We start from the raw sequence: 24,764 nt of genomic DNA, 5'->3' as shown, positions 1-24,764 counted from the left end.
AGTATGATGTATTTTTTTTTTCAATTATTTTGTTTTATTTTGTTATTAGCTAAATATTTCTTATGAACTGCTCCTTGTGATCATGTTTCTATAATTGTGACATGATATTGATGGTATTATAAGACAGATTAAATACTCAACTACAATACAATCTGCTGAATGTATTTCATGGTGGTAGTGTAGCTCTGCACCATAAAGTCGTTTGTTTTCCCCCAGCCTTCTGATGTTGACTGTCAACCACGCTGACTCTCATGTTTATGTGCAAATATTGCCCCCTGGTGGTTTAACTGCTGCACTCCCATTCTGCCGCATGTGAGGCATGGTTCTTAATTTGGTTGAGAAAGGAGTTGGCTGTTTGTGCACCATCTGCACAGTTTGTTTGGGGGAGGAAAAGAAGGTTAAACCAAGACACGCCAGCATTTGTGCTTTCGACATATATAAAGAAACCTTACAGTAGTACAACAGTAACAGGTGTTGAAATGTACCGTACATTTGTGCTGCAATCTAATCTTGTCCTTGCCTGCCCTTGCAGCTAATAGTTCATGTCTGCGTCTGATTGGCAGTTCCCCACCTACTCCATCACCTCTGGGTTGCACTATATCATCTCTGGTTAGAATACAGCGTGTGCCGTGCATCTGTGATGTGGCTTAGCAGGTCAGCATCATGAATTATGACAAGAACCGTCTGGAGATGACAGGAATATGCACAGTATTATACATAGTGTTATACACAATATTATGTATATTCAAATTTGGATTTTTCTAAGATCGACAGACGGATCGGTGCAGCGTCTGCAGTGATGCGGACTTTGTATCGGTCCGTTGTGGTAAAGAAGGAGCTAAGCCGAAAGGCGAAGCTCTCAATTTACCGGTCGATCTTCGTTCCTACCCTCACCTACGGTCACGAGCTGTGGGTCGTGACCGAAAGAACGAGATCCCGGATACAAGCGGCCGAAATGAGTTTCCTCCGCAGGGTGTCCGGGCTCTCCCTTAGAGATAGGGTGAGAAGCTCGGTCATCCGGGAGGATCTCAGAGTAGAGCCGCTGCTCCTCCGCACTGAGAGGAGCCAGATGAGGTGGCTGGGGCATCTGATTCGGACGCCTCCCGGACGCCTCCCTGGTGAGGTGTTCCGGGCACGTCCCACCGGGAGGAGACCCCGGGGACGACCCAGGACACGCTGGAGAGACTACGTCCTTCGGCTGGCCCGGGAATGCCTCGGGATCCCTCCGGAAGTGCTGGATGAAGTGGCTGGGGAGAGGGAAGTCTGGGCGTCCCTGCTAAAGCTACTGCCCCCGCGACCCGACCCGGATAAGCGGTAGAAAATGGATGGATTTTTCTCATCTCTGTGGCGAAATTTGCTTTACGTACTGCTGTAGTTTTGCATGCATTACACACACAGAACCACTGTAACTGCTCGAATAGATTGTATAGGCCTGCTTGATGTGTATCTGTCGATCTCAAACTGGTATAGTTAGTGCACGACATGATTTTTTTTATTTTTACTTGAACTGGAGAAAGATTATAATAAATATCATTGTTTACAATAATGGTATACCAATATTGTTATTATTCATTATTTTTGTATTGACAGGTGGAAATAACAGGAATCTTATAGTGAGGCATGTGGCATTTACCAAATTAGGGTTGAGGGTTGCAAGCACATTGGCAGTGCTCCTGAAGAAGACAAGCATACTGCACTAACTAGTAGTACTAGTACTGTACCTTCTGTATTTCAGTTGTATTTTATCACACAATATTTACAATCAAGAAATACATGAATTGTTTTTGTGCCAAGTAGAGCATACGTTTCTTGCACATGTGCAAGAGAGCGATTTTAAAATTGCCCATAATATTCATCATATGGTTCTCTGTAGTTGGTGCTCTGAGGGCGAGGAATCGTGTAATCTTTATTGGGGTCAATTTCCTGCAACACACACACACATGGAACATTGACGCTCACGATAAACTGTGCTGTCATGAAGCATACAGTGCGACTTAACAAGGGAAAGGTCACAGTGTGCAATTAAACGTGAGATGGTTAATCCTGACAGTTTATTACTCACGGTCATAGAGAATCCGGACTCGTAGGGTGATCGCAGTGTTGGATCAGCTCGCCTGCCTGAGGGGAGAAACGTGACACATTAGCACATACTGTAATACATTATTCACTCACACTGACAGATGAGATTCTAAGAAAGCTGTATTGAACTGTAACACATTTTGTTTTAAATAATTTGTAGGAGAGCTTCTAAAATTATTCATTTCAGTAGTACTGTCCTCATACCGATTGATTGAACACTTATGTACGTTTCAAAAGGCGAATTCCTCCTTCATTTCTCTAAGACAATGTTTTATTAATTCTTATGTAATATTTTAATCACTTGAGATGGTGAACTTGGGGTCTTCATTGTTTGTAAGCTAATGAATCATAAACTGCAAAAAGTACTGAAAGATTATTATGAGATAATTTTTTGGAGTAGTGTATATTACATGGCCAGTTATAAGAAACAACTTCCATCCATCCATTTTCTCCTCACTATGGTCGCAGACGTGCTGGAGCCTATCCCAGCTGTCATCGGGCAGGAGGCGGGGTACGCCCTGAACTGGTTTCCAGCCAATCGCAGGGCACATACAAACAAACAACCAGTCGCACTCACAGTCACACCTACGGGCAATTTAGAGTCTCCAATTAATGCATGTTTTTGGGATGTGGGAGGAAACCGGAGTGCCCGGAGAAAACCCACGCAGGCACGGGGAGAACATGCAAACTCCACACAGGCGGGGCCGGGGATTGAACCCGGGTCCTCAGAACTGTGAGGCTGACGCTCTAACCAGTCGTCCACCGTACCGCCAGAAACACCTTCCATATCACCAAAACAACTCCGTCCATCGATTCATTTTGTATAGTACTATTCCTAGTCATTCGGGTCACTGTTGCACTGGAGTCTACGCTAGCTGACTTCAGGCAAGAAAAGGGGGACAAGCTTGGACTGGTCGGCAGCCCGTCGCAGGGCACGTAAACAAACAACAATTCACACTCTCATTCGTACCAGTGGATTTGAACTCAACATTTTGCAAACGGGAGAGGAAGCCGCAGTACTTTGGGAAAAGAAAGCACACACACAAGCAGGGGGAGAACATGCTAACTCCACACAGGAAGAGTGGCGCTTAGATTCAGAACTGCGAAGCAGTCGTGCTAACGACTGAATTGTTGTGCTCCCACCAAAACAATTATTACAATTACTCAATATATTAAAAAGCATTACCACATCACTCCCTATGAATCTTAATGGAAGGTTTTTCATTATTATTGTTTGATATATTTACACCCTCCCTGAGCCGTCACCTTACTGTGGTGGAGGGGTTTCTGTGAATACATTTCCAGTGAGGGTTGGACTCCTGGCTCCCCTTTGTCACCGATTCTGTTCATTACCTTCATGGACAGAACTTCTCTGCACAGTCAAGGTGTTGAGGGGGTCTGGTTTGGCGACATCAGTATTACATTGATGATGTGGTTCTGATGGCTTTGTCAAGCCGCGATCTTTAGCTCTCACTGGAGAGATCCTGCCCCAAGGGGAGGAGTTCAAGTATCTTGGGTTCTTGTTCACGAGTGAGGGGGGAAATGGAGCAGGAGATCGACAGGTGGATCGGTGCAGCATCTGCAGTGATGGGGACTCTGTATTGGTCTGTCGTAGTAAAGAAGGAGCTGAGCCAAATGGTAAATCAATCAATTTACCGGTCGATCTACATTCCAACCCTCACCTATGGTCACGAGCTGTAAGTCCCGATAGAGAGGAGCCAGATGAGGTGGCTCGGGCATCTGAATGGAATGCCTCCTGGGCGCCTCCCTTGTGAGGTCCTCCGGCCATGTTCCACCAGGAGGAGACCCCGGGGACGACCCAGGACACGCTGGAGAGACTATGTCTATGACTATGGCTGGCCTGTGAACGCAACGAGATTCCCCCAGAAGAGCTGGACGAAGTGGCTGGGGAGAGGGAAGTTTGGACTTCCCTGCTTCAGTTGCTGCCCCACGACCCGACCTCGGATAAGTGGCAGTAAATGGATTGATGGCTGGATATACTTTCATACTATTTTTACGGCACCTTCAACAATCCACCTTCAATTTCACTGTACCTGTTATAAAGACTATCAAAACAATGCGTTTCCATAGATTTGCTCACGCTGTGAATGAAGTAAGAAAAATACTACATTAGCTAATGACAACTGGAAAAGTGCAATTGTACAATAATCCCCGACTACAGTGGGTATGAACAGTTTTCAGACCCCCTTAAATTTTTGCCTCTTTGTTATATTGCAGCCATTTTATTCAAGTTCATTTTTTTCCTCATTAATGTACACACAGCACCCCATATTGACAGAAAAAAACGTAATCATTGAAATTTTTGCTGATTTATTAAAAACGAAAAACTGAAATATCACACAGCCATTAGTATTCAGACCCTTTGCTGTGACACTCGTATATTTAACTCGGTGCTGTCCATTTCTTCTGATCATCCTTAAAATGGTTCTACACCTTCATTGGAATCCAGCTGTGTGTGATTATACAGATTGGACTCGATTAGGAAAGCCACACACCTGTCTATATAAGACTTTACAGCTCACAGTGCATGTCAGAGCAAATGAGAATCATTAGGTCAAAGAAGAGCTCAGAGACAGAAATGTGGCAAGGCACAGATCTGGCCAAGGCTACAAAAAAAAAAATTCACCTGCACTTAAGGTTCCTTAAGAGCACAGTGGCCTCCATAATCCTGAAATGGAAGACGTTTGGGACGATCAGATCCCAGAGATGGCCGTCCGGCCAAACTGAGCAATTGGGGGAGAAGAGCCTTGATGAGAGAGGTAAAGAAGATCACTGTGGCTAAACTCCAGAGATGCAGTCCGGAGATGGAAGAAAGTTCTAAAAAGTCAACCATCACTGCAGCCATCCACCAGTCGGGGCTTTATGGCAGAGTGGCCCGACGGAAGCCTCTCCTCAGTGCAAGACACATGAAAGCCTGCATGGAGTTTGCTATTAAAAAAAAACAAAAAAAAAAACACCTGAAGGACTCCAAGATGGTGAGAAATATGATTCTCTGGTCTGATGAGACCAAGATAGACATTGTTAGCCTTAATTCTCAGCGGCATGTGTGGAGAAAACCAGGCACTGCTCATCACCTGTCCAACACAGTCCCAACAGCGAAGCATAGTGGTGGCAGCATCATGCTGTGGGGGTGTTTTTCAGCTGCAATCGAAGAAAAGATGAATGCGACCAAGTACAGGGATATCCTGGACGAAAATCTTCTCCAACGTGCTCAAAACCTCAGACTGGGCAGACGGTTCACCTTCAAAAAAGACAATGACCCTAAGCACACAGCTAAAATACCAAAAGAGTGACTTCAGAACAACCCCGTGACCCAGCCAGAGCCCTGACTTAAACCCAATTGAGCATCTCTGGAAAGACCTGAAAATGGCTGCCCACCAACGTTCACTATCCAACCTGACAGAACTGGAGAGGATCTGGAAGGAGGAATGGCAGACGATACCCAAATCCAGGTGTGAAAAACTTGCTGCATCATTCCCAAAAAGACTCATGGCTGTGTTAGCTCAAAAGGGTGCTTCTACTAAACACTGACCAAAATGTTTGAATACTTGTCTGTGTGATATTTCAGTTTTTCTGCAAAAATTTCAACAATTCCTTTTTTTCCTCTCAATATGGGGTGCTGTGTGTACATTAATGCGGGGGAAATGAACTTAAAAGTATTTTAGCAAATGGCTGCAATATAAAAAAGTGAAAAATTTAAGAGGGTCTAAATACTTTCCGTACCCACTGTATGTTGCGGATCACGCTTTGTGGCCGCGCTATATTGCGGAGTTTTGTGTGTGTGTGTGTTGTTACAGGACTGACAATGAATTCGCTACAGATCATCCTTGTATTTAACAGCATCAAACAATTCTCTTCGATGAGGCCATGGGGAATATCTTGCTTCTCGAAATATGTTGCCATCGTCATCCATGCTTCCTGGCTCACGTTCCTCCATGTCAGTTCTGTCAGTGTGTTTTCCGCCATTTGAGACCCCAAGCTCTCAATCAATCAAGATCTCAACCGTGTTTGGCTTTACCTCTCTCTATTTACGTCTTTTTTACGCCACGTCGTCATCCATGGACACTTAAAAAAAAAAAAAAAAAAAAAAAGTAACGAGCCTATTTTGACAAAGTAAGGATACCTTTTCAAATGTAGCGAGTATAAGAAAAGAAGCTGTCCAAAAAAGAAACAAAATACACATACCTGAAAAATCTACTTAAGGTCCCTGTAACGTCAAAATAAATGTATTGTAAATTTGACACAGAGAAAAGTGTCGTTAACAACCATGCCAAATTTGAATGATTTTTAAAAATCGCTGAGTCTATAAAATGAGGCTTCAAAATTGTGAAAAACAAGCCCTTGTCTTCGCTCTCGATCACGCTAAAGCTGCAACAAATGTTCATATTTTATTCCATTTAGGTTAAGACAGTAAGTGGAACAGGTTAAGGCTTCTCACCTCTTCTGTTTTCTGGCTCGTTCTCGAAGCTTCCGTTCTCTGTTCCCGCCTTGGGACTGTTCAATCCTGGGATGTCAGCACTGGGGCTGGTCCAGCCCGCAAAGCTCAGAGGGATCTCCTTGGATTTGGCCTCCCCCCTGCAGAGGAAGGCAACTTGCGACAAGCCGTGTCCCATCAACAACGCCCAGCCGTTGGCGACCAAGGCCACGGCGAGCACCGGGTCGTCCCACTGCGGCCGACGGCCCAACTTCGAGTTCCCTCTGCTGAGCATGGCGATCCATGCCGCCCAGATGCCGGCAGAGAGCAACAGCGTGAGGAAGAGGAGCACAGCCTGTTGCCTGCTCTGCTGGTGGGTGGCACCCGCGTAGCTGTAGCTGTACATAAAGCAGGAGCGACACAGGAAGTGCACGGACAGGATCAAGCTGATGGCCAGGAGGCACAGGACGTAGATCTGCAGCATGACAAACTCCTCTTGGCTGTACTCGCAGGGCTTCTTATCCCGCACCAAGACCAGTATGAGCCACTCTGTGGAGATGATCACCTGCACGGTGAAAAGCCCCAGAGTCATGGCGGGCTCGCCCCATCCTCGAGCGGCCGCGAAGCCCATCAGAGCGAGGCAGCGAGCCAGCAAGCAGGAGAAAGCCAAGGAGAAGAAGACGCCGAACAGGAAGAGCCTGGTGGGGCACGTCTGAGGGCTGAGCTGGATGATGAAGGAGAAGGTGATGGCAAAGATGCCACCTGTGGCCAACAGGAACATGGACGTGCATGCCAATGTGCCTCCGATATTGCTGCGCTGGTGCCGTAAGGAGACGCAGATCCACAGGGACCAGAGAAGGAGGCCGAAAAGGAGGACCATACTGAAGAGGAACCCAGAGGACGCCAGGGTCTCCAGGATGATGCCCCACATTGCTCTGCGGTCACACAGGTACCTATACAGAGGATCCAGTCCTGGACGGCAGCCTGGAATTGCCTTGTGGGAGGTGGAGTTTGAGGAGGAAGTGGTTGATGTCCCATTACTGATGTTGCTTGTTGATGATGACTGAGATAAACACGTGAAGGGGACGTGGAAGAGGAGGAGGAGGGGAAACACCAACTTGTGATCTTCAGGTAACAAGGCTGGGCTCATTTTGGAACACCAGGTATTTAGTCCTTGGATATCTTCCCTCCTGAAACAAACAAACATTTGTGTTATGCAAAATGTTCAAGTCCATTTATTTCATACATTCAGCTGGAGTAGGCCTTAGCACACCCGTGACCCCAAAGAGGATAAGTTGTATGGAAAATGGAAAATGGTAGATGGATGGATAATGTACAGCGCAGTACATTATCAAACTGGTGGTCCGGGGGACAGATCCGGCCCGCCACATCATTTTATGTGGCCCGTGAAAGCAAATCAAAATTGCTCATTGTGTTCTGGTGTAATACCATTGAGAGATTTGCAAGCAGTTTTTGTTACCGATCCCCCTTTGAAAAGAAATAGTTGAAAAACATGTTTTTACCGGCTTCTGATTTCAAAACTGGCTATGCATCAATGTGTTGTGTATACTGTATGTAATTACAGTGTATGAGGTAATCTTTCATTTATAGGGGTTCGCAGTTGTAGCGGCCCTCGGAGGGAAGTCGTAACTACGATGTGGCCCGTGACAAAAATGAATTTGGCACCGCTGATGTACAGTGTTTGTCCGATCTTTATTATGGAAAGTCCACCTGCTGACGTTGATCTGGTTAGTATTAACTAAGCGGCAGCAATGACCTAAGTAAGAGTGCGCCAAAGTAGTGTTTATGAACTATTCGTCTCCTCAATGCTCCTTGCAAGTGTTTGCATTTGTGTGTTTGTCTCTTTATCCCGCTCAATAAAGGACTGAAATCTCATTGGCCATTTCAGCCATTTATTGAGTCAATCTCCCCATTTTAGCTAGATATGCTTCCCGTTTTCCTGCTACAAGATTTTGGTGCGTGTCTGTGGGAGTTTTTGTTTTTGTCCAGATGTCGCTGATGTTGGACCTGAGAGAAAGCCTGGCTCATAAGCTCTCCTCGTTCATATCAAAGGTGTCTGAATTAGGCTTCTCCCACATCAAACTCATTAAAAGCATGTCGTCACGGACCTTGCTTTGTGCACGGTCATACTGGAAGAGAAAATGATCTTCCTAAAATGCTCCAAGGCAATTGTCCTGAAGGTTTTGCGAAGAGCTGCGCAGTAGAATAGCGGTTGGCACGCCTGCGTCACAGTCGAGAGGTTGGTGTGAATATGACTTTGATTGTTTGTCTATATGCGCCTGGCGATTGACCGGTGAACAATTCCTGGTGTACAACGCCTCTTGCAGCTCACCCAAAGTCAGCGAGGGTAGGCTCCAGCTCGCCTGCAACCCTAATGAGGACATATGGTATAGAAAATGTATTTAATTATGAAGAGAAGAGTGAACACACTGTATTGATAATTGATTTCATTCTGAAGAGGCGTGTCACAGTGTAGCGTAACATGGATTTGACTCTGTCGACTTAAGAGTTGACCGTTAGGGGAAAAACAAACAGACAGAGGGAAGACATGAACATGTCAAAACAAGGAAGAGAGATTTGAGCGAGGGCCACGAAATGAAATCAGGCTAACGCAAGTTTGGTGTGAGGAGGGAAAATGAACGATCAGCTAATGACTGAGCTACAAAACGAGGATTCAGACGGCAGCGTGAGTCAATGAGATTAGTTTTGCAGTGCAGATTGCAGAGGCTGCGGGAGATAATAGAGTAGTATCTCTTCCTCCAGGCTCATAAAACAGCTTTTGTTTCATTGGCATATTTAAATATGACCTTCATTTGCATCGTCACTGGATTGATATAACCCAGGTCGTGCACGGCAGTTGTTGTTGTTGTTGTTGTTTTTTAAATAATAATCCAAGAAACACTGAGGACCCATTAGCTTTCAATGGGTTGATGACAGCGCATAAACAAAATCCACCAATCCATTTTCTACAGTGCTTGTCCTCATTCAGGACATGACTGAGTTGGAGTCCATCCCAAACCCGGAACCTTTCACTGTGAGGAAGACATTCCAACCACTATTCCACCTTGCTGATCCCCAATGAAAATATAATTGCTGTAATTTAAAAGTGAAACCTGTCTTTCTGTCTGGAGATGTCAATTGCTACCTACTCTTTTTGCCCACAACATTAGGAACACCTGCACAATCTGAGTAAGTGTAAATAACTCCACCTTTACAAAGACAGTGGATGTTGTAAAACTTAGTGGACAACATCGTATCATACTATGAATTATTTTCAAAAATGATGGTCCCCTCATTTAGTTAGGTGAGTGGAACTGAAACTTAAAATAATGTTGTGCCGTTCGACACTGCAAACTACAACCACTGTAATAAACATGTTGAATAAATACCTCTTCGACAATGTCAAACAAAACCGGCTATTTGCAGAGACAGATTTTTACGAAACTCTATTTCGATCTAATGAGTTCATGCCAAAATAGCTAAATTCGTATCGTATGGATTGATAAGAGGTGACACTTACCGTTAATCCTTTGTTTGCCACAACCCTACACAGCCTCAATTTTGTTGCAACACACAATGTGTTGGTGCATTGATGCCTACTCAGTGTGTGCAGTGTGTGGCCATAGCACTGCCTGCTCCAAGATAATCGGAACAACACGGGGTGTGGACGCTGTGGAGCCGCTGGGAGTGAACTGTTCGCACCTGGAATCCGCAGGTTGGGTAATACGAAGAGAAACCTGCATCCCTTCCCATAATTTCTTTTCTCCCCCCCCTCCTGTTTCCCTCTGTCTATAGGTGGGGCTGACACACCTGAAGGTAACACAGACACACACACACACACATACACAAAGGGAGAGTTCACTCCTCCCCGCTTTCTCGAATCCTGCACAGGAATTTGAATCATGGTTCCTGATAACTCTTTGCACTCTATCTGGACTAAGTGGAATTCCACAAGCATGATTCTACTCCGAACCTGGCCTCAGAGCGGGGCTAGGGGTCTGTGCCGGGGTACGCAACCGTTGCCATGGTTACCCTGTAATGACAGAAACAATTGATGAAATTAGCCTCAGGGTCTGTCTTGTCCATAAATGTGAGAGCTGTTCTCTTGAGCAATCCCATACGTAAGCCTTTAACTCATGTCAGGACAAGTAAAGATGTTATGAGGTGTGTTCGCTTCAGTCCCAGCTCTGAATTCATCAAACTTGCTTTAGCAGCATAAATACTACACAGTTGTGCCTAACGTTATAGGTATATTTGGGGGATAATTGGAAATACTAAAAGCAGACCAAATAATTTAGGAGTTCATCCCTTTGTGTCACAGTCATTGTGAAGAGATCAAACGTGAAGTTCATTGATGCAGATGGCAGAGCTTTGTTTTGAACAGCAAACGCAACCATGGCAACCCAAATGTGGGAAACTTGGGTGATGATTACTCATCTCGACAGAAGTTGTGATGTTGTTTTAGTGATTAATTACTGATAATCACAGAGACCTCCAAAAGACATGACGCAGACTGAGGCTTTGGGATTCGGGGTATTTATGGTTTTCTATTTATTACACAGCAGTGTTCCAGAAAAATAATAGTTCCGTAAAAGTGCAAAGAAATGCACAATTTCACTATTACCACACTAGTTTCTTTATTTTCCTTAGTAAAAGGTACATTTGATTGTTGTTACTTTTGTATTTACACATTAAGAATACAGTTTTACTGGTGTGTTAAGTGCGCAATGCATTGTGGGTCATACCGAAGTGTCATAAATCGGTCATGGAGGTTAAGGACTGTCTCACTGAATGACTTGGAATCCATCCCTCCATTTTCTGAGGTTCTCTGAGGCGGGCCCTCCTATCTCTGGGGTTGAGGTCACCGAGGTGGTTAAAAAGCTCCTCGGTGGCTGGGTCCCGGTGGTGGATGAGATTCGCCCGGAGTTCCTAAAGGCTCTGGATGTTGTGGGGCTGTCCTGGTTGACACGCCTCTGCAACATCGCATGGACATCGGGGACAGTGCCTCTGGATTGGCAGACTGGGGTGGTGGTCCCAGAAGGGGGACCAGAGGGTGTGTTCCAACTACAGGGGATCACACCCCTCAGTCTCCCTGGTAAGGTCTATTCAGGGATGCTGGAGAGGAGGGTCCGTCGGGAAGTGGAATCTCAGATTCAGGAGGAGCAGTGTGGTTTTCTTCCTGGCCATGGAACAGTGGACCAGCTCTACACCCTCGGCAGGGTCCTTGAGGGTGCGTGGGAGTTCGCTCAACCAGTCTACATGTGTTTTGTGGACTTGGAGAAGGCGTTCGACCATGTCCCTCGGGGACTCCTGTGTGGGGTGCTTTGGGAGTATGGGGTACCGAACCCCCTGATACGGGCTGTTCGGTCCCTGTACGACCGGTGTCAGAGCTTGGTCTGCATTGCCGGCAGTAAGTCGGACTCGTTTCCGGTGAGGGTTAGACTCCGCCAAGGCTGCCCTTTGTCACCGATTATATCTTTTATTATATATTATTATTATATTATTATTATCTCCAACTCTCACTGGAGCGGTTCGCAGCCGAGTATGAAGCGGCAGGGATGAGAATCAGCACCTCCAAATCTGAGACCATGGTCCTCAGTCGGAAAAGGGTGGCATGACCATGCCTTCCTACCCTCACCAGCTCTGGGTGGTGACCGAAAGAACAAGATCCCGGATACAAGCGGCCGAAATGAGTTTCCTCCGCAGGGTGTCCGGGCTCTCCCTTAGAGAGAGGGTGAGAAGCTCGGTCATCCGGGAGGATCTCAGAGTAGAGTTGCTGCTCCTCCACATCGAGAGGAGCCAGATGAGGTGGCTGGGGCATCTGATTCGGACGCCTCCCGGACGCCTCCCTGGTGAGGTGTTCCGGGCACGTCCCACCGGGAGGAGACCCCGGGGGCGACCCAGGACACGCTGGAGAGACTACGTCTCTTGGCTGGCCTGGGAGCTCCTCGGGATTCCGTCGGAAGAGCTGGATGAAGTGGCTGGGGAGAGGGAGGTTTTGGGCGTCCCTGGTAAAGCTAATGCCCCCGTGACCCGACCTCAAATAAGCGGTAGAAAATGGATGGATGGATGGATGGATGGATAGACCAGTGGTCTACCTACTTCGCCGGACTTAGAGGTGATCTCAGTAGGTGTAAGATCTTCTGCCACCAACTTTTCATTAGGCCAGGCACATGTCAAAGGACACATCCTCGCTGCGCCGCAACACCCAGCTTGTTGCAGACTGGTCTACTAAATTGGCAAACAAACGAAAATCACAACGCACCAGTTTTTGCGCCCCATGCAGATGCGCCGTCTACGAACGTAGAGCCCTCGCTGTACATGCCGGGGCTGCTTTGCTCCATCTGGCTCAAGGGGTCTTGAATCTGTGCAGGCAACAATGAAATCTCAAACATTGGACTGTAGTATTTTTTGAAATTGCCTTTTTTGAGTCCTGATCTAAATCCTACTGAGCCTATGTGGAAGGAGTTTTTTGAAGGCACCCGTCAAACGATGATCGTTTGATTGCAGTGACCGCCTCAAAACAAACTATCAGTTTATGGGTGTCATCATTTTTTCTCAAGTTTATGAGTTTGTTTTTCAAAAGTAATTTTGTTGACTTGACCACAAAAAAAAAAAAAAAAAAAAAAATCAATGCCTGATTTTCATTAGTGACTTTTTAGTCATTGTTGTTGTTATACCTTTAGTCAAGTTATTTCAGTGGCCTTTGGGTTTTTTTTTGTCTTGCTTTAATAGAAGGGTTACAATAAATTAAATACTATTGAATATGAATTTAAATAAAACCTTACAAATACTTCAATAATTATAAATAAATAATAATTATAAATAAATCTGGGCTTCAATTGTGTGCCCTATGGAGGCTGAACAAGTTTTTCCAACAAGAAAGAGGCACTGTAAATTCTAAAAAGAAAGCAATTTAATGCAACTATTAGGGACACATCAGTTCACAGTACTTTTGCACAGTTTTGCGCTTGCAACACACATTTGCAGTATTGATCGTCTCTAAGGAGGGAGAAGAGAGCATCTTAAAGGGGTGAAAGTGCATTGTAGTGTTCACCAGTACAGCATCCTGCATACTCTCCTTGCCCCCCATGATGTTTACAGTGACCTTGTGAAGTGATACAATGCAGCATAGCAAGAAAGGAAGTAAAAAAGGAAACAAGGTACAAAGTATTTACACTCAAATAAATAGCTAGAAGCAAATCAAACTAGTTTCGACCAGTTTTTCTCGCGTCCTTTGGCGTGGGTTGGGGTAGTGGCACTCTATAATAGATGGAGGATGAGGAAGGAAAGGGTGCGTGAAGTTTTCTCGTCAATCTTTCAAGTGTATTATATACTGTGAACAGTATGATATGGATAATAATAGAAAAAATAAGAGCATGATTAAGCTTCTCCCTCCACTTAGTGGAGCGAGGCCCGAGGTAGATGACGAGAGGGGCGTTAACGGGGGCGCCGGCCGCCTCATCCCGACAAGCCGAGCAGGGATGGAGAGAGGAGAGCAGCTTTAAATGATGCCATATTTGGCCAAGTCGCTGAGCTCCATGTCGCCAAAGGCTTCCCACGGGCACACGACTGTGATGTCTGTGCCGAGACCCTCCATGCCGGGGATGTCATCACCAAAGCTGGAAACAAGGACGCAATTGTGTTAGAGCGAATGCTCCTGGTTTAGGAATGGGTTACATCTATTGGAGTGATTTTCAAAGTGTGAGGTTAGCGAGCTTCCTCTTGAAACAATCACTGAATTAACTTCAAATTTCAATCCTGTGCAGTACATTTGTTAAGTCAAGTTCCGTTGTATTTAACTTTAAAGGACAATACATTTGCATTTAATCTTTTCCAACTAAGCATTTATTTTGGTTTTGAGTAATACAGTAATACATTTGAATGAATCGTTACCTAAGCACAGTACTTTCCTATATTTAACCATAAGGTTAACGTTCCAACTGTGCGTAATGTTACAGTGTTTTATAATGACACTTTTTTGGATTAAGACGTCTGCCTCATTTTTCCATGATATTTTGGCTAATACGCTACTGTATCATAATGCTTTGGTGTTTTTTTTTTTTTACCCCTTCTGGCCTGGTTTGGGGGCCTTGCTCTTGAATGTGCGAGTCTGCCTCTGCTTGAATTTGGGTGGGCCCTTCTTGGGGGTGGTGGGCCCAGAGGCTCCACCAGGTGCCAGGGCGCTTCCTGCAGGTGGGCCGGCGTTCATTTTTCTCTTTAAAAAAAAATAATAATAATAATAATTAAAATAACATTGAAACAGTTTTCAGACACTCAAAGATCACAACAACATCTCGTAGCTTCTTCTCTTTCTGCGCGATGTACTGTTAATAATCCTGTTAATGTCTCTGCACTAATCTACACAGATTATGCAGATGAGTTTAAACAACCAGATTAGGTCTAATCCCGCTTTGATCCACCGTGGACTAATTGCCCTTCCTCGAAAACAAGGATGCAGACCGTCCACATTATTAGGTACGCCTGATGCGCAATTTGATCTGAGATAAAAAAAAAATAAAAAATAATGATGATAAAATAAAAAATGCCGCCTTCAACAGATAATGGTCACTTTTGATTGCCACTTTCAGAAAGATATTAATGTCACACTAGTGAGAATTAGCGGAACGGAAGATGACTGACTATGTTTGTTCAGTGGTGTAGAAAGAGACATCATCCTGACATATTTTGACTATTATCATAGGAACACAATGTGTAATTTGCAGTTGCTTTACATCGAGACATTTAACTTGCTCTGTCAAACCTTAACTGACCTGATTTTATCTCTCATATGGCATATGCTAAGCCTGTTAAACAGCCTGTTTTGGGTTATGTAACACAGCACACATGGAATTGCTGCATAGGATCTGGATCTGGATAAGAAGGAGTGAAGATGGAGTGATTTAAGATCCGTCTGTTGCTGCGACTGCTCACACTCGGGTCAATCCTCTCTACACCTGTCGCTACTCATTCCTAGTTTGTGCCATTTAGGCTGTTTTCTGTCCCGTGTACCAGCTTTACATAAGGTCACGAAGCTTAATCGAAAGCCAGCTGCATCATTAATATCGTATTTGATTGGATGCTTGTATCCTCTGCTATGAGTCAAGTAGTAAGAATCAGTGAGTTCAAAATCATTGCAATAGCACGTCCAATCGTTGTCTGTTCTTACCTTTTTGAGATATCCCAAGAGGCCGCCACTGATCTCTCCTCCTCCTCCTTCTGCTCCTCCTTCTTCTTCTTCTTTCAGTCTGTGCCATTTGCTGTCCTTGCTGTGCTTTTATCTTCATCTCTAATCCCTTCAGACGCCTCTTTCCAGTCACATGGTCCCCACGGGTCATCTGAACTCCTGCAGCACTGCCTCAGGCCTTACCGTGGGACCCAAAGTCAAAGGTCAATCTGGAAGGATTTGGTCAGGTTTATCTCTCTAAAACCTCAGTACGCCTGATAAGAAATTTGGAGAGGAGTAGGACGAGAACCTTCTGGTCGCGTTTCCGGTCCATGTGCTCGACTGAGCTCGCATGTGCTTGTTGTTGACTAAAGTGAGCTCACGTGCTTTTCTGAGCTTCTACATGTGAAGCAATGTTTTAGCTTACACTCAAAAGCCATGACAACAACGCAATCGAACAATGGCATGGGTAACTTACACATCTATGAAGGCACAATTAATGCTGAAAGGAACATACAGGTTTTGGAGAAACATATGCCTGCCATCCGAGCAACGTCTTTTTCATGGACGCCCCTGCTTATTTCAGCAAGACAATGCCAAATGCCAAACCACATTCTGCACGTTACAACAGCGTGGCTTCGTAGTAAAAGAGTGCGGGTACTAGACTGGCCTGCCTGCAGTCCAGACCTGTCTCCCATTGAAAATGTGTGGCGCATTATGAAGCGTAAAATAAAACAACGGAGGCCCCGGACTGTTGAACAGCTGAAGCTGTGCATCAAGCAAGAATGGGAAAGAATTCCACCGACAAAACTTCAACAATTAGTGTCCTCAGTTCCCAAACGTTTATTAAATGTTGTTAAAAGAAAAGGTGATGTATCACGGTGGTAAAGATGACCCTGTCCCAGCTTTTTTGGAACGTGTTGCAGCCATAAAATTCTAAGTTAATGATTATTTGCTAAAAACAATCAAGTATATCAGTTTGAACATTAAATATCTTGTCTTTGTAGTGTATTCGATTAAATATATGTCGAACATGATTTGCAAATCATTGTATTCTGTTTTTATTTGTTTAACACAACGTCCTAACACAACGTCCTAACTTAATTCGAATTGGGGTGTATATATATATATATATATATATATATATATGTATAAGCACCAGGCCTCTTTGAGGCTAGTCGTCATATCCAGTTGACCCGGGAAAGCAGGCCATTCAAACAATACAAGCTAGAATACACTTTGTTAATACTTTTACAAGCTAATGTCCTGCATAAAGAAATGAAGTATTCAAGTGAAATCATAATAGTGAATACTTACTGGCGATAGGATATAGAGGTACTGGGATTATTTCTAAGAATTTTGAGGTCAGATCACATTGTGATTGTTCCTTTTCAAGTATTTTCCACGTGCAGCTTTTCATTTTCAACCCTTTGGCTCTTATTCCTCTGTGTCAAAACAAGAATGCTGGACAGGTAATATGGAGACGAGAGGCGAACTGAGGAAAGATCACCTTTTGAGAAATTATTAACCCTAAATTGTACAGTTTGGCTTCGCTATCTCTTTGTCATTGGAAAAAGGCAGTTTTGACCCTGAGACTCAGTAGGTCATTGGACTCACACGTGAAATCTGTGACGTTAGCTTGTTAATCAGTAGTCCCTTTTACACATTCTGTAAAATCTGACATGGTCCCATCTTTTTTCGGTTCTATAAAGAGCACTGAGACACGGAATGGGGTGACGCAGAGTTTGACACCTCACGGTGATGTTGCGTCAGAGTGGAAGTCGCACATGTGTGTCGTAGGCAAAATGTATTCCATCCACTTTAAGGACGTCCAATTAGAAGCAGGATTTGTTAAATGGCTCTCAGCAAAGTTACAGATCTATTGATTGTTGATTGAGGAGTTGGTCTTTCATTTTTAATTTGGAGCTATACTTTTAATTGAAAGACATTCTTTTGAGAGCGGTAGGGGCAACCGAGATACATGTAGAAAGGAGATGTGACTTTATAAACAACAGCAGTGCCCAACAAAGTCCATGGAAACTACTCGTTTCATCTAAAGACTCCAGTTTGCATCCTCCTCTCGAACACCAACTCACCATCATGTCTTCCCTCACGACATCCATCAACCTTCTCTTTGGTCTTCCTCTAGCTCTCTTGCCTGGCAGCTCCATCTTCATCATCCTTCGACCAATATACTCACTCTCTCTCCTCTGGACGTGTCCAAACCATCGAAGTCTGCTCTCTCTAACTTTGTCTCCAAAACATCGAACCTCGGCTGTCCCTCTGATGAGCTCATTTCTAATTTTATTCAACCTGGTCATTCCGAGAGCGAACCTCAACATCTTCATTTCCGTCATCCCAAGCTCTGCTTCCTGTTGTCTCTTCAGTGCCACTGTCTGTATAAACTTTGCCCTTCATCCTAGCAGAGACCTTGCTATCTCTTCTCCCTGTCGCCTCACTCTCCCCCCGCCGCCCCTCTCATTCATGCACATATATTCGGTCTTACTTCATTCCTCTTCTTTCCAGTGCATGCCTCCATCTTTCTAACTGTTTCTCCAGCTGCTCCCTGCTTTCACTGCAGATCACAATGTCATCTGCAAACATCATGGTCCACGGGGATTCCAGTCAAACCTCATCCGTCAGCCTATCCATCACCACTGCAAACAAGAAGGGGCTCAGGGCTGATCCTTGATGCAGTTCCACCTCCACCTTAAATTCGTCTGAAACACCCCACCACTGTTCTGCTGCCCTCGTACATGTCCTGTATTATTCTAACATACTTCTCTGCCACTCCAGACTTCCGCATGCAGTACCACAGTTCCTCTCTGGGTACTCTGTCATAGGCTTTCTCGAGATCTACAAAGACACAATGTAGTTCCTTCTGACCTTCTCTGTACTTTTCCATCAACATCCTCAAGGCAAATGTCACTAATACTTTGAATTAGATGAAGGCCGATGCCTGCACTATGAATTTAAGACTGATGTACAGTATTTGTAAAAACAAACAAAAAAGCATGTCATGATGTCAAAGAACCAAGTAATCGCGGTGCTGTTTTCATGTTTTGTGTCAGTACAGTGGCACGTCTGCTTAACGTTTTAGTACAATATATTTGCATTGTATCCTTAAAAAATGTTTTTAAATGATTATTTAGGTATCATTTTTATTGACCATTTCTATTTGTTTTATTTCATACACTTGAAGGAATAAAGCCTGTCTCATTTTTGATGAACACGTAGGCCTTCTGTGCTACTGTATTGTAATGTTTGTCATGATGGTGGTAATTGGAGCACTAAGTATTTTCTTTTTTAAGTGGCGCTTGATGTAAAAAAAAAAAAAAAAAAATGGAGAACTATTGTGTTAGAACATATTTAGCTGCGGCAAGCTGCAAATTCTCCAATAAATTTAAGATTCTTAAATAAATAACATGAAGACTGCAACAAAATCAACACAATTGATGGGTGTGCCTGCGTGCCAATTCTCCCTGCCCTTTTTCCTCTTAATTGGGGCTGCGAAACTGTTTGACTAAGGTTGCCATGCATAGCCTCGGTGTACTGTTAGGTGTTATTTTAATGGGTGTCGTTAATATGACAGCAGTCCAAACATTTCCGTGCACTAAAAGTATGTCGTGCGTGTCACATTTACAGTATGCTCATTTCCCAACAAGTACAGTATGTCCATTCAGGGAACTTCTGAATGCGAGTGTGTGTGCATGTGTGTGTGTCAGTGCACGCAAACATTTTATCTGTGGTTTGCACAGCAGTTTCTGCTCCCCCCTTAAAAAGCTCAAAGAGACCACGCAAGCCTTTTAATGGCATGCAAACACACATTTTGATTTTTGTCAAAGGAGTGTAGACAGAAATGAATTTGGCCATCTCCCGTGTAATTCAGATGCTGAACTCTGATTTTATGGCTCCCAGCTATTTTGAAATTACTAACCTTCTTAGACAAGAAAGTCTCGGGTATTGCCACAAAACAACACTTAACCACAAGCACATATAATCCAGTAGTATTTATAGAATGATGGACGCTGAAACTGGCTTCTCATATTTACTGTATATTTTCCTTTACATGATATCAAGCATATGATGAAGTACGTCTCTGTAGCCACTAATGATTCAGAGCAACATATGAGCGATGCTGCAGAGTTACGTCATCTTTCTCTCTGCTCTCTTGAAACGTAATGAGACACACAAGGAGGTGGTCTTCGAGCGAAGAGCTTAGACTGTCTGCCCGGAGCTCAAAGCTACTTTAAGTAGCGTTGCTCCTGACACTTCCAGAGCTCATTTAGCATCATGTAGCTGTCTTTTAACACTCCCTGCCCTCATTTCAACACGCGCTATTGTCACCTCGATGCCGACCTCTGACTTGAACACATTACATGAAGCAATACAATACAACATAAGCCCAATGTTAGGTAGCCAAAGTGGACGTAAACAAACAAATCGTCACTTGCTCTGATGACACCTATCCGAACTGAGCCACATTGAAGAAAGTCATCAGAATTTAGTGACTTCAAGCTTGTAGCGTCATAGAGATAAAAAAAATAAATAAAAAATTGACACTGGCATGGGCACTTGCATATTGTTAAACTGTGGAAGGACGCCGAAGTGCCCGCAGAAAATCCACGCAAGTATATGGAGCTCTTGCAAAACTACATTGCATGTGCTGAGTTTCAATGTATTAAGTTAACGGTAATTAATGGCATTAGGATGGGATCCAAATTTACTCAGTGAGAGAGGCATTCTTTGCATTACCGTGGCAACCTGTGACTGTCATGCTATCAAACTGCTCCTCAAATGTCAATGGACCACCCACTGGAAAACAATTGTACAAAATAAGTTATATTTTTGTACAAGTGTTATTTGCAGTGCTCTTGTATTGGGCTGCATTGTATTGTCCAAGTGGACCTAATAAAATAAATTGTCCCGTGAGTGTATATCACAGCAAGTATCACGTCGACCTTTCGTACTTCCACAATGCCATGGACCTCTGTCTATTCTCTTCTGTAATATGCCGTGTTGTTCCCATTACGCGTATTAATATATGATTCATAAAAAGAGTAGGCGGCACGGTGAACGACCGCTTAGCACATCTGCCTCACAGTTCTGAGGACCGGGCTTCAAATCCCGGCCCCGCCTGTGTGGAGTTTGCACGTTCTCCCCGTGCCTGCGTGAATTTTCTCCGGGTACTCCGGTTTCCGCCCGCATCCCAAAAACATGCACGGTAGGTTGATTGAGGACTCCAAATTGCCCTTAAGTGTGAATGTGTGCGCGAATGGTTGTTTGTTATGTGCCCTGCGATTGGCCGGCGACCAGTTCATGGTGTACCCCGCCTCTCGCCCGAAGTTAGCTGGGATGGGCTCCGGCACGCCCGCGACCCTTGTGAGGATAAAGCGGTACAGAAAAAGACTACTGTTGCCTTTGCATATAAATAAGATATTACAATCCCAGTGAAATCCTTGCCTGGGGACTTTACGTCAAGCATTTAATACGTGTTCGGTTCATACACAGACCTCTGCTCACCTGTTTGGCTTTAAATTCAATCACATTCAGTTATTGAAATGCAACTCATGAGTTTTCTGACTGAAGGAAACAAATTATGCATTTGTTATCTGCCATGCGCTTTGAAGTGCACAATCCCTTAAACATTTCAGCTTGAACGTTCTGTCATCGCATTAGTGTGAAGTCTTTTTCTAATTGGACTTACTGTCTGAAGTTCAAAATTGGCCGCATATTGATTGGATAAGAAATATTTTATTTCAGGCCATCTGTGTCCGAAATGGATAGTTCTTTTTTTGAGTTCCATTGATGGAGGAGTACTTTTGTTTTCACAACACCTTTTGTGTTAAATCACTAAATAGCTTTCTTTTTACATTTGAAAGTGCTTCCAGGGATGTTGTGCTCTTTGTTTTGTGTGTGAGCGTTTATGTAAGAGTTTAAGAATGCCGGCTGACAAACTAATTGAATGCCGGGATTGGCCTGAATCTGATTGCGAAGGCTTAGACCGGTTGTCGTCATGAGTCGCTCCACAAACATTTTCAAGAACTGTTAAGCGCTCCGTTTCTCCTTTGTTGAGCTCAGAGTATATTTTTATTTCCTTGACCATGAGACCAAGTGTATTGTCTCATTCGGATTAGGACTCAGAAAACTGTATTTATCCCAGTGGGCCAATTAAGAGACAAGTGGAAATGATGGTAGGTATATAGTAGCTTATTTAAAGTAAAATCAGTAAAATATTGAAAAGAGACCTGTCATCATTAAGAGCCAATCAAAAGAGACATTGAAGTGAAATGACATAAATGACATGACATAAAATGATGTTTTACGTGCAAGGCATCAAAAAAGAGAGCCAATGCATCATTTTGTGCTTAAAATAGGTTCCCTTTGTTTGGGGCTGAAAAATCCATGTTCTATTTGTTTTTGCTGCGTATTATTAAATGCTATCTGCAATATTATACCTTGGCTAACTCTAAATAAATTGCACTTACTGTGTGCAAATACAGAGTTCTTTGTTAAAGCCATATTTGGATGAACTATCTCAGGTCAAGCCCAACTGCATCCAAGTGAGGGGGAAGAAAAAGTCAAATGAGAAAGCTTCTCCAGTTCTGCTGGTACTTTACTTTGTTGAGTGAGGGTGTAGCACTTCTTTTTCTCTTTAAATGCATATGTAATTCTCTGTCGGTATATATTTATGAAATGCATACATTACTGTGTTTCAGAGAGCACAGTTTAGAGACATTATTGACTCAAGCATCCACAAAAAAAGGTCAAAATGTAAGAGTTAAACATTATTGAAATACTGTCCTGTAACTGTAATATCCTCCGAAAAAGAATTGTAGGTTGTTTCGTTCACTTGAATGAACACCACTCTTTAAATAGATACCTCCCTTTTCCCCTGTGGAAAAATATAAATATTGCTGCCATACAAAGCTGTGTTGTATTCACATTTGTACCAAGCGTTGTAGTTCAGTTCGGTTGTGTGAGTTCTGTAAACAGTTTGCCGTCATAGCGGCAGGACAGCGTGTAAATCGCCAGAGAATTAAACTAAGGAAAGTAACAACAACAACAACAAAAACATGTTTAAATCCTTCCCATCTTTAAAAGCTGTTTTTGTTTGTTTGTTGTCGAAATGTAACAAAAAGCAGATTCACAGGTCAATTTTGTCGCTTCTGACATTTCATGGAAGAGCATTTCATTCTTCTGCCTGTCGCTATACGTTGCAAACATTGCTAGATGAACAAAGATACACATCTTTTTGTGGATGGATAATTGCCCACGCCACACCTGATGATCGCTCGTGAAATATGTTATTCCATTCCCATTGTAACTCCACGTGTACAAATCAAGACATCCGCTCAAATAGATGCCTCCTTCAGGTTGCAATTGAGTAAATACAGTAAAGGGTGTTTGGAGAAATGTGCTTTGAATTGCTAAAGAGCGCATGTCATGATTTTAAACTCTCAAATGTATGCCAACATGTTGGAATTGGGTAGAGTAACAGCTGTACTCTACTCCGAAATGTGTTCTGAGACCATCAAAAAATAACAAGGCGTTGACCCGATATGAACGTGACGCTTGAGCCAGCTGCTCAGAAAAGCTCCTGTGCACCAGAGGGAACGAGCCCAGATTGTTTAAAAAGTCTAATGCGTTGGGAGAGTGTTGTTAGGATGGCAGAGTGTGGGAGCTGTAATCTGGGTTTTGGCTCCCATTCGTATTAAGGAAGAAGGGTGCTTATTAGATTGGAGTGGCAGGTGGTGTTCTCATCTGAGAGGGGGAGGCTAATTGGATATTCCTAAATCAGGGAGCATCACGTTGTCATGACAGAGAGCAGTGTTGCGGAGGAGGGAGATGCTTAAAAGCGATGGAAACACACTTTACTGCAATTTGTGGAGGCTGGTGATGATACACAAACAAGCCACAACATTATGACCACTTGGACAATATCATGATATCCAATACATGAGCTGCATCCCGAAAATATTCTTCCTTTACAAAGATAATATGGGAAGATGTGACATTAAGTTAACAATGTGTAAATTATTGTAGTTGTGGTGGGGCTGGTTTTTTGATAAAAAAATTCATGCTCACATGAACACCACATTGAAGCAAGCATTAAAACTACATGAAAATAAAAGCCCACCTAAAGCAAACTACAAATTAAAATTCAAAGAAACAAGGCATCACATGAGCAGCCCCAGAGAGAAAAACAAAACAACTAAAACAAGAGAGGAAAAAAAGAACGTGCAAACCTGCGTTCCGACATTCACATAAAACAGAAATAAGGAATAAGGATAGCCATATTTTCTTTTGTTTGGACATATTGTGTCGTCTGACTGAGACTTTTCTCTAATATTTTGGGAACCTCCTTTTAGTCACATGAGAGAACAAACATTAGGTAGTCAACAACCACTGTGCGCCTGAGTTGTGTGCCTTTAAGGGGTGTGGCCTTTGTGAGGACATCTTCAACTTGGCCGGTTAGGCTGTGCGTGAGCATCTGGATGTGAGTTGCGGCCCACCGCAGCAGCTTGCGAGTGCTCTCATTTTGTGTTTGTACCATTCAATAAAAAGTGCACCGGTGACTTTGACTCTCCTTTTTTCTTTTTTCCACTTCACTCGAGCTGTGAAGATTATCCTTCGGTTTGATGTGTGTTAAGAGTGGATTTGTCCCCAGTGGCGTCTCTACCGCAATTTTAGGGCAGCTGAAGCCACCGAAAAAGTTCTTAAGCCCCCTCCAAAATGATTTGGTTGTATTTGGTTCGGGCCAAGTTTGAATGTCTTATCCCCCCTAAAACCAATGCTAAGCCCCTCTAAACGAATTTGTACTTCCCCAAAAATTCACCTCCCGTCGACGAAATGTACCAGCAACACACCGTACGACAAAGTGTTCCGGCCACACGATACCCTTTCTTATGGATGGTAAAAATTCGATCAGCTGTATTGAGATTACCGTGTACCAGGCCTAAATTTGGCCACTCATAAATCACTGTATTAGAATAATTGAAAACTCTTAATTGCCCTTTGGTGTCAACGCAAGGGTGAAGGTTTGTTAGTCTAAACTGTGCC

General features: G+C 43.7%; 2 protein-coding genes across 2 annotated transcripts; both read right to left on the bottom strand.

Moving 5' to 3' along the window:
• Window positions 1-1,297: 1,297 nt before the first annotated feature.
• LOC133414966 (retinoic acid-induced protein 3) lies at window positions 1,298-10,305 on the bottom strand. Its single transcript, XM_061700722.1, has 4 exons — window positions 10,056-10,305; window positions 6,539-7,704; window positions 2,063-2,118; window positions 1,298-1,923 (listed from the first exon to the last, which is right to left on the bottom strand). Exons 2-4 carry the CDS (start codon window positions 7,662-7,664, stop codon window positions 1,834-1,836), a joined length of 1,272 nt encoding a protein of 423 aa, XP_061556706.1. The 5' UTR covers window positions 7,665-7,704; window positions 10,056-10,305; the 3' UTR covers window positions 1,298-1,833.
• Window positions 10,306-13,433: 3,128 nt separating this feature from the next.
• LOC133415461 (retinal cone rhodopsin-sensitive cGMP 3',5'-cyclic phosphodiesterase subunit gamma-like) lies at window positions 13,434-15,806 on the bottom strand. Its single transcript, XM_061701555.1, has 3 exons — window positions 15,705-15,806; window positions 14,605-14,753; window positions 13,434-14,157 (listed from the first exon to the last, which is right to left on the bottom strand). The coding sequence occupies exons 2-3, from the start codon at window positions 14,745-14,747 to the stop codon at window positions 14,040-14,042; spliced, it is 261 nt and encodes an 86-aa protein (XP_061557539.1). The 5' UTR covers window positions 14,748-14,753; window positions 15,705-15,806; the 3' UTR covers window positions 13,434-14,039.
• Between the last annotated feature and the right edge of the window lie 8,958 nt (window positions 15,807-24,764).

The sequence above is a fragment of the Phycodurus eques genome, chromosome 16 (genome assembly GCF_024500275.1).
Source record: "Phycodurus eques isolate BA_2022a chromosome 16, UOR_Pequ_1.1, whole genome shotgun sequence".
NCBI classification, from domain to species: domain Eukaryota; kingdom Metazoa; phylum Chordata; class Actinopteri; order Syngnathiformes; family Syngnathidae; genus Phycodurus; species Phycodurus eques.
This window is presented reverse-complemented; position numbering and strand designations above follow the sequence as displayed.